The sequence below is a fragment of the Rhodamnia argentea genome, chromosome 8 (assembly GCF_020921035.1).
Source record: "Rhodamnia argentea isolate NSW1041297 chromosome 8, ASM2092103v1, whole genome shotgun sequence".
NCBI lineage: Eukaryota > Viridiplantae > Streptophyta > Magnoliopsida > Myrtales > Myrtaceae > Rhodamnia > Rhodamnia argentea.
This window is the reverse complement of record NC_063157.1, coordinates 8,021,524-8,036,971: the sequence shown is the minus strand read 5'-3', so window position 1 is coordinate 8,036,971 and position 15,448 is coordinate 8,021,524. Positions and strand designations below refer to the sequence as shown.

The 15,448-nt window shown below is 40.1% G+C and overlaps 2 protein-coding genes across 2 annotated transcripts; both read left to right on the top strand.

Moving 5' to 3' along the window:
• Positions 1 to 3,826: 3,826 nt before the first annotated feature.
• Positions 3,827 to 7,326, top strand: LOC115736632 (RHOMBOID-like protein 1). Its single transcript, XM_030668420.2, has 6 exons — positions 3,827 to 4,280; positions 5,272 to 5,435; positions 5,654 to 5,817; positions 5,923 to 6,182; positions 6,300 to 6,426; positions 6,913 to 7,326. Exons 1-6 carry the CDS (start codon positions 3,988 to 3,990, stop codon positions 7,033 to 7,035), a joined length of 1,131 nt encoding a protein of 376 aa, XP_030524280.1. The 5' UTR covers positions 3,827 to 3,987; the 3' UTR covers positions 7,036 to 7,326.
• A 5,227-nt stretch (positions 7,327 to 12,553) lies between these two features.
• Positions 12,554 to 14,557, top strand: LOC115736635 (expansin-A4). Its single transcript, XM_030668429.2, has 3 exons — positions 12,554 to 12,767; positions 13,279 to 13,597; positions 13,941 to 14,557. The coding sequence occupies exons 1-3, from the start codon at positions 12,605 to 12,607 to the stop codon at positions 14,248 to 14,250; spliced, it is 792 nt and encodes a 263-aa protein (XP_030524289.1). The 5' UTR covers positions 12,554 to 12,604; the 3' UTR covers positions 14,251 to 14,557.
• The last annotated feature ends 891 nt before the right edge of the window (positions 14,558 to 15,448 follow it).

Here is a 15,448-nt window from a genome sequence, read left to right as displayed (position 1 = left end):
ATCATTATTTAATTGCTTTTACTTATTGGCAGACAAAAAAATCAAATGTGCTTGATCATCCCATGTTTTAAAATACTATGAAGAGATTGTTATTTCTCTAGGATGTCAGCGACAGATTGGAATTGGAACCATACTTAGCACTTCTTAGGAAAGAAAGTCAGAAGAAGCAAGGATGGCTTCTTCGTGCTGATGGAAATTGGCAAAACATATTACATGGTGATATTTTGCAGAACTTAATTAGCCATATACCCTACGATCCTAATGATGTGGCTATGAGTTATTAAGAATAGATATAACCATCATACGGGAACTCTACACCTTCAGACACTCGAAGGGCCGGTTCCCGATGGCTTTGAAGCGTATTGTTATAACCTATTTCTTGCTCTTTTGATGTTCGTATATTTAGTTATGTTTGGCAATTGTGATAATGAAGATATTTTTAAGTACTTTATTTTCTATAGTTGCACCCCCTAATCTGTTAATTATAGAAAGTAAAATACTTAAAAATATCTTCATTGCCATAGTTGCTAAACATAACTAAATATACGCACATCAAAAGAGCAAGAAATAGGTTATTGCACCCCCTAATCTGTCAATTATAGAAAGTAAAGTGCTTAAAAATATTTTCACTGCCACAATTGCTATCATTACTTACATATGCGGATGTCATTATATCAAATTGCTAGTACGATATGGCAAAATATGTATGGGGACCTCTGTTATCTGTCTGGCTTGACTCACCTGCATAAATAAAAAACAAGAACACTTAAATATATTATAGGCACTGAAAAAAATTTATGACCCAAGAACTAAAAAGGCAATAAATCAAATACCGACTACCAAGATATGCATTCGATGAAGACTTATGATTTCTGATGGACCTCAAGTGCTGCTGGACCTCAACCGTATCTAGTAAAATGCTCGAGGTCCTCCAGTAGTGGAAGAAAAATCAAACTAACTCTAGCATCTGATTTATCTAAATTTTTTTTCAGTGCTTGTAATATTATTAACTGTTCTTGGTTTTTATTTATGTAGCTGGAGTCAAGCGCGACAAATAACAGAAGTCTCCACACATATTTTGCCACATCTGCGCTACCAATTTGATAAATTGACATCTGCGGATGTAAGTAATAATAGCAACCAACGAGTTCAATATAATGTTAGTTTGCAAAGTAATTCTTTTTGTAATTTGTTCGTTTAATTTGATGTGTTTTAATACGATAATAGATTACATGGGAGCTCTACACCGATTACATTCTCCGGACTTTACTAGATTACTGCTCGTAGGAACAACATATTTGGAGGGCTCGTGTCCCACTGATCTGTTTCCACATCGTTGAGTAGCATTATCCGGATCGAGTACTTCGACAGTTTGGTATGCAGCAGCCAATACCTATTCCTTTTAGTGATCTAAAAGCCTTTCATGATACAAATTTAAGGTAATCTAAAAAGAATTGGGTCGATTTCCACGGACGATTGACATCATAACTATATTGTCCTTGATATTCCCGCAACGTAGCTACTTCACTATCATTCAAAATATATGGAGTGGTACCGTAGACACACACGGAGATCGATTTCTTACAAGAGAGGCGCGATGAGTGCAGCGTTTCGTGAAATATTTTTAATTTATTTCATTAATTATTTTTTTAGTAACATATATTATTGGCATTTGACAACTTCTATTGACTTTGATTTCATGAACAGGGTGATGGCATGAAACAAATCCTACAATTAAGTTCCGTTACATCTCGTGAGAACACACATGCTACAACGAGGATAATTAGGGCAATTTTATTCTCGTATGATGAGGAGAGGCAGATTACAATGATGTCACTACCCCAACCAGCATCTACAACAGCATCCATTAGATCGCAAGAGGATGACCCATATGAGATCGTTCAATCCACCCAAAGGACCACTCGAGCTCATCCAGCTAATGATGCCGTCCCCTACTCCGTGACCTATTATACACAATCACAATTTACGGTCCCCAATAGCACGACAGATTTCACTCTAAGGTTCAGCCAGTTTGCCAACCAATTTTATGATGGATTCGCTTTTGCCTTTCATGATAATCGATAGTCCCAGACTTCCGCTCAAAACATTTTTTTTGCTTGACGAGCGTTTGATGATTCTCAAAGTTCCTATAGACATGATATGCAATTTGATTTCTTTCCTTTTTACTCGGGTTATTCTACAGTAGGATATGTACCATCTCAGCATTGACTATTTTCCCATTTTGATGATGTACCCACATCACGACCACACTTCCCATCACAGGATATGCCCTCGTCATCTACGTTTCCTACTCATCCGTAACTTTGTCTTCGGTACAACATTAGACCTGCTGAACGACGGAGACAATCCGGTTGCGGAACATGAGGCCATGTAGGAGGACGACATCATCATCAATGATACTTTTGGATTGTGGATTGTTATCTATTATTACACTTGTTTATTTGTCGAATTTTTTTCAGTTCATGGATTGTTATCTACTATTGCACTTTTTTTTAATTTAGATATTTCATCTTTATGTATCTTACCAATTTATTTTATTTATTTTGCTTTTTTTTTTACCAATTTTATCTATATCTATTAATTATTCACATACTAAACAAATTAATTACATAAATATTAAATTATTGATTAATTATATGTCTTAATAAATTTTAAATTAATTATTAATAATTACGTTATAAAAAGAAGGTTTAAAAAGAAAAAAATGTTATATTTATAAAGTTGTATAAATATAAACGTTATAAATAAACGTTAGTATAAATATAAAAAGAAAAAAAAGTAAGAAAAAAAGAGATGTGCAGCTGTATAAAAAGAAAAAAAAAAGTATAAAAAAAGAGAAAGATGTGCGGCTGCATGATAGCCGCACATGCCATAAATGTGTAAATATTTTGAAAAAATACGTAAATTTGTAATTGTTTTTACCATATTTTTGAAAAAAGCCCGATATTAATAGCAACCTATAAATAACATAAAAAGACAAAAACAATATATTTTGTTGATAACAACTTATAAATAATTTAAACATTACCAAAACATTAACAAAAAAAGAAAAACATATTACTAACAACCTATAAATAACATAAAATTACATAAAAAAACTAACATTTCAACTAAATATACTCATTAAATCACATCAATATTATAACTATCAATATAACAAATGAAATAAATAACATAACAAAATAAATAAATAATAATATAATAAATGCAAATAAATGAACATGTATAAATAATAACAAAATAAATAAATAAATATCTATATTTGAGAAACTGAAAAAAAAAAAAAACAATACCAAAACTTACCTCAAACTATCAAGAGAGAGCACGCACTGAGTGAAGAGCTCAAACTGCCGAGTGAGGAGGCGAGCGGCTTTGTTTTTATAAACAAAGTTGTATGCTTGTTATATAGGCGCACAGGTATGTGCGGTTGCTATACAGCCGCACATCCCGTAAATGTGTAAATATTTTGAAAAAACATCTAAATTTGTAAATTTTTTTAATCGTAATTTTGAAAAAAGCCTCAACAAATAGACCAAGCAAACTTAGCAAAGAACAAAAATAAAAGGAAATCGCTGTGTCTTCGTGAAAGAATTCGTGCGAGATCAGACATGGAATATAGATTGTGAAAACACGAAGAACAGCGGATCGCAAGATCCTTGTTCCGACCACAAAACCCATCATCCACGTCTCACGATTTTGCAAGAATTCGTCTTCTTGTTCACTTCGCATCGATCGCGTCCGTATCGCATTCTTTCGCTGCTGAAGAAACAACCAAAAAACAGGAAGGAAAAGAAAAAAAAAAAAAGACAAGAATAGTTTCCCTCCAACCCAATCCAAACCAGAAAAAAAATCTCCCCTTTTTAATAATTCCTTTCCGACCCAAGTTGCGTTCGAGATTGAATTGTGTCCCCACAAATCCCAGTATGCCGACGACAAGCTAACGCATTTTCGACCAAAAAAGTCGCAATGAAGGGAAAGGATTCTTCGCCGGAGGTGCCCATCACTGTGCACGGGCGAAGCGGGGACGGGAGGGTGGTGGCGGTGGCGGAGGACCAAGCGTTCGGCGAGGTCAGGCCGTTCGGGCGGTGGGTCCCGTGGCTGGTACTATCGTTCGTGGTGGCCAACGTGGTGATGTTCGTGGTGACCATGTACGTGAACGATTGTCCCAGGAAATCCGGCTTTTGCATCGCCAGGTTTCTGGGGAGGTTCTCTTTTCAAACGTTCAAGGAGAATCCTCTGCTTGGGCCTTCATCAGATACGTGAGTCTTCCTCCTCTCTCTGTTCTCTCTCTGTTTTTGCGTCATCTCTAGCATGTGTATGGGATTAATGCATGGCATGGTGTGTGGAATGCAATGTTTAGATGTGTCTGCAGATGGAAAGGACATGGACTTGTGGATGCTGTATAGGGTTTTTCATAATGATCCTTGTAGCGGATGACTTTGTATGAGTTTGTGCTCCATTGGTGTTTAGTTTACATGATCCTTGTGGGAATGGGATTCTAAGCTGCGAGAAGGGAGAGATCTATACCCAGAATTCCAAGTCATTGTGATTCGAGATGCATAATGGTAAATGCGGAAGCTCGTGAGGTCAATTATTAGCGGAGAGAGGAGCCGGAGATGCAGTAACTTTTCTGAGGCTATACTATAGTTAATGTTCCGTATGCATTTCCACGTACTTGTTTCAAATTAAATAGGGTCCTGAAGGCAGAAGGTGAACAGTAATGGAACCTCAAGTTCTAGAGGGGATTGTAGTAAAAGGTGGTTGTGTAATAGAAATCTCGTGTAGTAACCAGAAATTTCTTGATTTGAATTGGAACTAAGTAGCTGAGTTTGATTTAATCATCTTGTTCATGGATGATCTGAATAAAGGCCATTGGACAAACTTGAACCCCCCAAAAAAGGAGAAAAGAGAGCAGCAAGACAGAGAAGGGATGAGACTTATAAATGTTGCTTAACATTATGGAGCTGGGCATAGTATTTCTGCAGTCCTTAGCAAGACATGTCTAAGCAAGAGAATGCTTAGCAGTCATTTAATTCTGAATGGTGTATTGAGAGCTATGTCCGAGTTGTTTTGCATGTGTTAAAACGTGATCTAATGTTAATATCTAAAGTAGAACTCTTAACTCTTGGAGATTTACATTATGTGTTCAGCCCATCTTAACATGCAATTTGGCGTGCCAGATAGCAGAGTTATGGCTTAGGGAAATTTTTCATAGAACAAGATTATGTCATCTGCTGTTTTCCTGTACAGGTTATACAAGATGGGCGCTTTACAAGTTGCTGACGTGGTTCGGAAGCACCAGGCTTGGCGCCTATTTACCTGCATATGGTTGCATGCTGGGGTTTTCCATGTGCTGGCAAATATGTTGAGTCTATATTTCATAGGGATCCGACTTGAACAGGAATTTGGTTTTGGTATGCATCAATGTTCTTTACTCTAGCAGATGATTTTGCTGCAACTTCGTAATGCATCATCAATTTTACCTTGAAAGGCTCCATCTGTTTGAGATTCTGACACAAACCCAAGTGGATAGGCTCCCACTGATGCTTCCATGGAAATATTCAGCTCCTGTTATTATGAAGTATTACAGCTTTTGAAAAATTAACTTGTAGTTTTTCTTCCAACTTTTCAGCCCGAATCGGGATACTGTATGTTATATCTGGCTTTGGTGGGAGTTTGTTATCAGCCCTATTCATCCAATCTAGTATCTCGGTTGGTGCATCGGGTGCCCTTTTCGGTTTGCTAGGGAGCATGCTTTCCGAACTCATTACAAACTGGACAATATACGCAAACAAGGTACATGTAAAGAACTGAAAACGGCCTTCATTAGAACCTTCAGCCTTTTGAATTTCTTTTAATGTGCCTCTTGACCATCTAGAATGTTTTTGTCTGTATGGGCAGTTAGCAACACTGTTAACTCTCGTCGTCGTCATTATAATAAATCTTGCGATGGGCATTCTGCCTCACGTGGACAACTTTGCACATCTTGGGGGATTTCTTTCTGGTTTTCTTCTTGGCTTCGTGTTTTTTGTTCGGCCCCAGTTCGGGTGGGTTAGCCAAAGAAATGCTCTTCCTGGATATGCAACCACTTCGCTTAAGCAAAAGCACACGATGTATCAGTATGTGTTATGGGTGGTTTCCGTGATTCTACTGATCTCCGGGTGAGTTCATTATGTTTCGATCATTCTCAGCTTCTGTCGCATTTGACACTCTCCTTCTACAGATCTGAGGACTGTAGGATTACGAATATGGGCATTAGGGGCATATTGTCTTGACAGGTTTACGGTTGGCCTGGTGATACTCTTCCGTGGAGTTAATGCAAATAAATACTGCTCGTGGTGTCATTATTTGAGCTGCTTCCCCACCTCGAAATGGAGCTGCAAGTCGCAACTAGTATCCTGCATGGTAATTGATCCCTCTGTTGTGCACTTTAAACCAACCGATCCGTTTGCCTACCTCCAACATTTTTCTCTAGTATTATCTACGGCAGCGGAAGTGATTTCCTCCTTTGATAATCGAAAACTAGAAACAAAAGAAAAAAGTTGGCATGTATCTGCTTGCTATGGAAAATTAAAGTGAAGCTGTGACGAGGAAAACATGCCCATAGGAGTATACATTTTGGTTCCAAGGAAGGTACTTCTCTAGAAGTCCATGGAAGTCAGACCTTACTAGAAAAGATCGATAGATTCATGACTGTTATGAGGGTTTCTTTGAGAAACTGGCTAGTCAGTGTGCCCTTCCATTTATTTAGCTGCAAGGTGTGACCCCAGAGCTTAGAGGGAGAGTTTTTCTGCAATTTTAGCAACTTTTGAATGATAGAACTGTGGAATTCCTCATTTCGTTCTGGTATTTAATACCTGTCTTCTTAACTCACGAATGTCACTTCTGCAGATGAACCAAACTGGGAATGTACTTGACTTGACATGCCTGAGCAATGGGAAAAGCAACGTTTACGTATTGTCGGATGATGATCCTTCCCTGATCCAGAGCTTATGCAACCAGTTATGCAGTTAACATCGACTCACATGAACAGGTACAGGAGCTTTGCGTGAGCAATATTCCTTTCTGTACATAATTCAACTCTGCATCAACAGAGAACATTGTCTCGCATCCCTTCATCAAAACAAAAAACAAGGAAAAAAAAACAAAAAAAAAATAGAAAAGAGAAGAAAGAGTTGATTCACTAGAACTGATTTTGACTTAGCTCAGAGCCATTCGATTAGCTCAAAGCACGGGCAAATTAGTACTCAACCCTTGGTCTTATGAGGTGAACTGGTGAATGAATCACATGCTTGCTTCGACTTGGAAGCGCAATGATGCAATTGGACTCTTAGGAATCCCAGTTTTAGCTAATGAGAGGACACTCCATTTAGTCTTTTCTTACACGGAAGTGAAGATAGGACAGAGCCATTTGCTCTTGGATAGCGCAAGACCTGTTCATAGCAAGAGTCACGTTTGAGCTAGGCATACATCTGGTTGCTGCTGTTAAATCTTTCTGGTCTCAAAATAGTTTACTCAGTGAAAACTTTTGCAGTAAGAAGATAACGAATACTTTAAATCATCTAGTAAACACGGAGTCATTGGCAAGATCACAAAGTCCATATAGACCATATAGTCCTTCAACAGATCATATTACTCTTTGGCTCAGCAAGTGAAGCTAATCCAAGAGGCACATGTTCCAAGTTATGACCAGAAGTTGTAATCCAAAGCTGAATTAACTTTCAGCTCGGGTCCTTCGGGGACCTCCACATCTGTATTTTACTGCAATCCTGATCGTCTGAATCGCACCGTCGTGTCTGATATTCACGCCAGAATGGCGAGGATAAGTGAAAACAGGCATTCCATGCGAGCTTTGACAGAATGAATAGTTATAATTTCAAATCAAAGGTGAATAAAGCCGTCTACGCAAAATTTTCTTTACCTCGACTGATGATGTCTGGTTGTTTTTTGGCCAAAGAGTTCTTTGAATTGAGAGGTCCCAATTAGGAAGGCAAGATTTGCTGGAGGAGATACCCTTTTGAGTGTCAATGATGGGGAAAAGGAAAAGACTGTCTAAATGATATGATTCCATTTTACTTTGCTTGCTTCAGACAGCAGACACATCATGTAAGATGGGATTGCGTAAAGATTTGTGGGGGCACAATGTTTTGCAGGCATGCAAACTACAAAGTGCTTCATCGATACAAGTTCTTGCATGTTTTGGGACCATCTGATTCTGATCCCTTCGTCAAATAACTTCACTGTAAACACGGGTACCGTAAAAAAATTCCGACTTCTAAATCATAAGATAGAGAAGGATTGCATGTCTATAAAACCCGTACAAATTCCGTACACAAGCAACACGAGCGATACTTTTACCATCGCCGTCCAAGTGAAACGTGAGGTTACTATGCCGAAACGTAAAACTAATACCCAGAAAGAAAAATTGATGGTTAAGGCCAATTTGATCGTGACGTCATCCGCGAGTAATCAGTTAACATCCGATGTGCGAGGGTGGTTGACGAACATGATAATGAATCTCATAATGATGCTTTGTCCTAATTGCAATGTCAAACCATTCATTATCGACTGATTTCAGTCGGATCACTTAATTGGAAATTTTTAATTTGAGCGCCCAAAAAAAAGTAAAAAGAGAAATAACAGTGCATATGAAATGAAATGAGTTGAATGTTAACAAGCATGGCCCATGTTAACTAACCAAACCGTCTGTCGGTTATGATCATTGAACGTAGGAAGGCCCGCACGACGGAGGAATCCAGGGCGGCCCGTTTGCTTTTTTTTTTTAAAATGTTTTGATCTTTGGATTCCGGTGACGTCACGATGTGACTCCGCAGTCCCTCGTTCCAACATTTGAGTTTGTAATTTCCTGTCTTAACCGGTTTTCGCGGTTCCAACTTGACGTTGTATTCGAACGAGCTTTCGATTCTGAAAAAAAAAAAAAAATTCGCGAAGAGGTCTTTTTGTCGTAGTCGGCCAAAAACGAGAGCGTAAGAGTGATCCTCCCAATCTTACAACGCCTTTACAAATCGAATACCGTGCTAAAGTAATCCCTAACTATGAGGATTATTCTCTAGAAAGTCCTAATCATATTGTATTATTGTCAATTCAATTCTAAACTTTTTAATTTTGTCAATTGAGTCATATGCATTATCATATTTTTTCAATTGAGTCTATCTAGTTAGTTTTGGTCCGAAATTACCGACGTAGATCCTATATGGCATAGACGGCGCCGACGTAGGTAATTTCTTAGTAATATTTTAATTTTTTTGATTTTTTTTATCTTATTTTCTTTTCTTTTTCCTCTTTCTCTTATTTTGTTAGTTTATCTTTACTGTGGCTGGCGAGGGTCGTCCGGCCCTCGTCGGCCACTAGGTGAGGGTCGTCGACCCTCGTCCGCCACAATAAAGAATAATCAAGAAAAAAAAGAGAAAGAAGAAGGAAAAAGGAAAAACAAAAGTAAAATAAAATAACTAAAAGTATCACAATAGCATTATACATTGGTCCACGTCAGCATCAACCATGCCCCGTGGGACTACTGGCATTCACATCAGCAATAGATTCAATTGGCAAAATTATAAGATGTATGATTGAATTGACAAAAGTGTAATAAATTTAGGATTTTTTTTGGATAATTTTCTCTCATACCGTGTAAAATTACGGCATGTAATGATAATTCTTTCTTTGGCTATATATTGACAAAGACATATTGATACATGATCATGATAGGGGTTAAAACTTGAGAAGGGGCAGATTCTCCTCGAATGATGGAAGGTCACATGGTTTTGCCATTTTCAGCACTCGAACCCTAATCATGCCCACAACCCTTTTTACACTTTTAAGCTGTTCTATCCCCATACGTCCACGGGCACAATTTGGAGCCAACAGACAAAACTGAAACTGAACTTAACTACCCAATGAGAAACCAGTAGCATCGATTCACATGAATTTGATATAAAAAGCAGGCATTTGGATGATTAAGAAACTGTTACCGGGGATTAAATTCACAGGGATTTTGACCTAAGAATGATGGTGAGCCTGATAAAGGTGATGAACACATGGGCTGGCTTGAACTTAATTGCGCTTTCCGATCGATTAGTTGGAGCAATGATGTGGAATCGGACGATGTTCTTCGCATGACTAGGGACAAGCATGATCATGTTCTTCGGACGGTCAAGAAATCTCACAAGTTCATGAAACTAGATAGATCGTGTATTTTTTCTTGGCACTTCTATTAGGAATTGATTCTTCACTGAAAAAAAAAAAAACACTAATCGCTGATCTTAAGGTCCATGGCAAAGTTCGCTCAAAGCAACTTCTGTAAGTACACTTGCGAGAATGTGAGGGGGGAGGGGCGGAGGTCTCGAATTGGAGGTGTGGCGCAAAGTAAAATGGTAGGCCGGCCTGTGACTCGTCGGTTTAAAAATTTTCGAGTGAAGGTGGATCAAAATGGGCATTGCTCGAAGGTTCGGATTTGAGTTCCTTCTCGGCGATCTCCTCAAGTCGAGATATCGGGTTTCTGCCGCGTCTCCCAACACGACTCTTTTGTCTTCTTGCCCTTGTAAAGGACCAAAAAAACCTACTTATCTTTCCTGGCCTTAAAGGGCTTTGGATACTTTTGACTAATCGAATCAACCGCTAAAAGTGCTTCCGCCGAACTAAATAAAGCGAAAACTTGTATTAGCAGCCACTGAAATCTGAAAAATAAACAAATTCTTCACCTAATTTAAGAATTGGAATAGAGGACTAAGGGGATGTATTTTTCCTATTCTCAAGTAAAGTTTGACCATATTCGCAATTAGCAATTCAAAAGTTCTTATTCCATTATTCTGAGTTCAAAAATCCAAGATTCAGTTTGGTTGTACTACCTTTTTGCCAACTTAACCAAAGTTATTTTTAACTTTTGTTGACAGATTAGGTGAAACTCTCTTCAAGTCGGTCGCAACTCACTATAGGCATTTGGTATCAAACAATTAACTTAAGTACCTCACGTAGGTCCACCAATGTGGTACACCCCAAGATCACCATAATCAGAATCAGAAACACAAAATAGTACATGATCGGAGGATTGGCGCACCTGATTGGGAATTTATCCGGCTTGATGCGAAACGGCGACGATTCGTAACTCGAGTGCTTCCAATCTATCCCCTCACCTGAACACTAGCATAATGAGAAAAAAAAAAAAAAACGAATGCGTTCTTCCTTTATGTGAGTACTTTTATGCGTTAGAGGATTAGAAAATGGACTTGAGTCATATTTATAGAGTTTTCAGCCATGGGCGCTCTTATTATGGGGTGGGCTCAATTCGACCCACATTAGCAAGTTTCATATGAAACTATTAAAAATTTATATATTCTACCTTATTAGACAAACCTTGTTAAACGGTAAATATCAATTTCAATTAATGTAAGCCCACGTTAGAAAAACTCTTACACCATAGTGCCAAATTGATTTCAATTCACAGTTCTTCGAATATCACTTACACCACTAATTTAGCCATCCTCATCTGCCAGCTAATATCAAGGTTATTTGCATTCTAATTGCTCTAAATTTTTTTTTTTTTTGATATCGTAATCTCTAATTTTTTTTTTACCTATGAATATTGAACAATATCCTCTTTTTTTTTTCCCACCGACAATACTTTATTGGAGGCACATCAATACAGAGTCTTCAGGAGGAAAATACCTCAGATCATCATCCCCCCCCCAAAAAAAAAGTATGGTGATGGGCAATAACCCAATTAGCAACCTAATTAATTACTAATCCAAGATATTAGACTTTTAACTCCGAAACCGACATATGACCATGTGATAATAGATTGGACCGACCACATTTGCACAGCAAAAACCTAATGGACCACCCAAAATGTCACTAAACCGCATCAGAAGCACTATTCACGCCTCAACTTCGGATTGAAGCAAAGCCAACTGTGTCCTTGCACTTATAATCATCACCTTTTGTATCTTTTCCTTTTCTGGTTGTTGCTTCTCATAGGTAGAAATGCGCTTTTTGCTCGAAATAATTTCGGTTGTGATTGGCCGAAGCGGAGGGTTCGCATGTACGTTGGGGTCATATTAAAATGTTGCCCCAAGCTCGACTCTAGTTAACCGCCCTTGCCCAAACGAACCCGCATTGCCTTCGGACTCATCGAATTAGGGATGACCCGGGTAAACTCAAAGAGCCGACTAATCAATTAGCTAGGAGCTCATCACAAAATGGTGGTGCGGGGAGCAAAACTTATTCAAAATCGCTAGCTTTTTAATTGGCAATCGCCTACGTAGCAACCTTAAAAAGATGATTGAGGAAGAGCAGTTAACACTTCGTGCCAACCGAGAAGTCCGGAAAATTTGCATCGTATTCCGTTCACATGAGTCTACACTTTATTTTGGAGTTTTCATGTGCAGAACACAAGGTACGATAAGACAACTGGGGTGGGCCAAAGATCTTGGAGGAAATTCCTCTGCCCGTCCCCTGTTTTTATCCTCTTTATAAGCATGGCTTGGCAGGGTGAAGTCTCCTCATCGCCACACCCTCTCTCTCTCTCTCTCTCCAAGTCCAGCTTCATTAGCATCTTAGAGCAGAGACAATGGCTTCGGCTAGAGTGATGGCTCTGGCTCTTGCAGTTCTCGGTATCATGCTGTCCACCACATGGATGGTTGAAGCAAGAATACCTGGCGTCTACGCCGGAGGGCCGTGGCAGAGCGCTCACGCCACCTTCTACGGCGGCGCGGATGCCTCCGGCACCATGGGTACTTCTTCATTTTCTGCTCATCCAACGCTTACTCTCGTGCCTTCGTAATATGCACCTAGTTTGTTCTTATTCCCCTGTTTTCACCCATTAGTGCCAAAATTACCTCTCACACAACTTAGCAGAGCCCGCCTCCCCCAGTTCCAACCTTCAAAAAAGAACTATGAATTAGCCAATCTCGTCAAGGGAATGTTAAACAGGATTAGCTGATTGACCTACTGTCGCTTTCATCAAGTAAAGAATTGACCAAGGAACTTGCTAACAGTACAGATTCTAGGAACTTTAACTAGTGGTTGCCTGCTTGATCCTTCCATCACAATGTGTGACGACCCTCATCCAAATCCTACTTCGCGTTCGAATCTTTTCAGTTACCATCGAATCTCCTCTCTACTGGACGTGAAATCAACGAACAATTCATAGACTGCAGAGTCACAGACAGCAGCAGTCTCAATTCACCCATCGAATGGAATCTGATACTTTGTACTGATGCTCTCTCCTTTACGAATTTACAGGCGGAGCCTGTGGCTACGGCAACCTCTACAGCCAGGGGTACGGCGTGAACACGGCGGCGCTGAGCACCGCGCTCTTCAACAACGGGCTCAGCTGTGGCGCGTGCTTCGAGATCAAGTGCGCCGACGACCCACGGTGGTGCCACTCGGGTGGCGATTCCATATTCGTAACGGCCACCAACTTTTGCCCCCCGAACTACGCACTCCCCAGCGACAACGGCGGGTGGTGCAACCCTCCCCGCCCCCACTTCGACCTCGCCATGCCTGTGTTCCTCAAGATCGCCGAGTACCGCGCCGGGATCGTCCCCGTCGCGCACCGCAGGTAAAGGGCCCATTCTGAATATGATTTTCCCCTTCTTCGTGACTCGGCTACTAAACAGAGCAACTGGGTAAAGATTCCATTTGTGGGCCTTCCTTTGTATTCCCTGCTCTTGTCAGATAATCCGGAGGAATTTCTATGTTTCCACATTTATTATCCGCCAACGCACATCCAAATTTGCATTTCGGTTTTTAGTAACGGTTAGTTATAACTGTCGTTCCTCCTGCGTCGTCGTTTCGACGCTCTCGAATGTGGTCGCTCTTGCCTGCTCATTGTCCCAGCTTGAGCCCATATGGAAATTTACTTCCTCACCCTTCCATTATTTTTGCTCCCGTAATTACCGCAGGGTGCCGTGCCGGAAGCAGGGCGGCATCAGGTTCACGATCAACGGCTTCCGGTACTTCAACCTGGTGCTGATCTCCAACGTGGCAGGCGCGGGGGACATCGTGAGGGCGAGCGTCAAGGGCTCGCGCACCGGGTGGATGAGCATGAGCCGCAACTGGGGCCAGAACTGGCAATCTGACGCCGTCCTTGTTGGCCAGTCACTCTCCTTCCGGGTCACGGGCAGCGACCGCCGCACCTCCACATCCTGGAACATCGTCCCCGCCGGCTGGCAGTTCGGCCAAACCTTCACGGGCAAGAACTTCAGGGTTTGACTTCCGGCGTTGACCGAGGGTCATCTTCCTTAATTAGGGTCCGAGACTGTCATAGTTTCAACTACTATTGTGTTAAAGATGACAAGTATTGTAAGGTGAGTGAGGCATAGAAAAGTAGCTGAAGCGGCTGCACAAACACATTGTAGCCCGCAGCTTATGATTATGATAGTGATTATGATAGTGTCGCTCTAGGGTTTGATATAAACTTTCGATATGTGTACGTCTCGATGACCCTATTAATCATATGATTTGAGAAGTAGCGATTTGGTGATCTATATTTGGAATTGGAATGGTGTTATCTGCTTAAGGTTCAAGGTTCGACTAACTTGAAAGGATTGTAGTTGACTGAAAAATGTGGAGAATGTCCATCATGTGTTTGCCAAGTGGACCATGCGTGTGTGCGGGTGTTTCACCGGAAATTGTTTCCCGCGACGTAATATCTTTTATCGAAATCGTTCTTCGGCTTTTAATTAAAGAGGATGAGGTCCATGTTCCGGCTCCGGACAGGAGATATGCAGGCAAACAAGAGAATCAAAAACTTGAATTTCGATAGTATTGTACAAACACAAACCCTACTGGAATTTAATTCACGACAAGGATTAAAAAGCACAAGCGTTGCTGACGAACCAAATGTAGACAGACCCACTCGAAATTCAATCGACCACAAAGCTTGACTACGTAATGATATTATGCTAGAATTTTAAGCGACGATGTAGCACCTAGGATAGAGACACATGCTGAAATTTAATCGGTGACGCGAATCTGAAAGTTACAGTTAAGGAAAATAAAATGCAGTATAGGAAAACAAAGATAGAATTAGTAAAATCGATCGATTTGTTCAAGTGCATCCGAAGAGTACAATACGGCTATTTAAAGCCTATAATCGACGGTTGTCGACGAAGGTTACAAAGGGGGTTTATAAACAGAGGTTACAAAGGGAAGTCACAAATAGAGGTTATAAAAAGAAGCTGGAAACATATATTACAAACAATTACCGAACGGTTTCTGCGACCCCACTACATTGACGGTTTCTTCGACTCTACTACATACGTTGATGGTTAGGTTAATATTTTCTCCGACTCCACTCCATTGACAGTTTCTTCGACTTCATTTTGTTGACGGTTACTTCTTCAACAGTTGCATCCAAGATAATTTACTTCACTTTTTATCGGTTTTTTCAAGTTATTTATTCATCATG

Excerpts from the sequence above, each read along its gene's own strand:
- LOC115736632 (XM_030668420.2), top strand. The coding sequence starts at position 3,988 with ATGAAGGGAAAGGATTCTTCGCCGGAGGTGCCCATCACTGTGCACGGG. Across the intron at positions 5,818-5,922 it reads GGACAATATACGCAAACAAG|TTAGCAACACTGTTAACTCT; the intron begins GTACATGTAAAG and ends CTGTATGGGCAG. Across the intron at positions 6,183-6,299 it reads GTGATTCTACTGATCTCCGG|GTTTACGGTTGGCCTGGTGA; the intron begins GTGAGTTCATTA and ends TTGTCTTGACAG.
- LOC115736635 (XM_030668429.2), top strand. The coding sequence starts at position 12,605 with ATGGCTTCGGCTAGAGTGATGGCTCTGGCTCTTGCAGTTCTCGGTATC. Across the intron at positions 12,768-13,278 it reads GGATGCCTCCGGCACCATGG|GCGGAGCCTGTGGCTACGGC; the intron begins GTACTTCTTCAT and ends ACGAATTTACAG. Across the intron at positions 13,598-13,940 it reads GTCCCCGTCGCGCACCGCAG|GGTGCCGTGCCGGAAGCAGG; the intron begins GTAAAGGGCCCA and ends TAATTACCGCAG.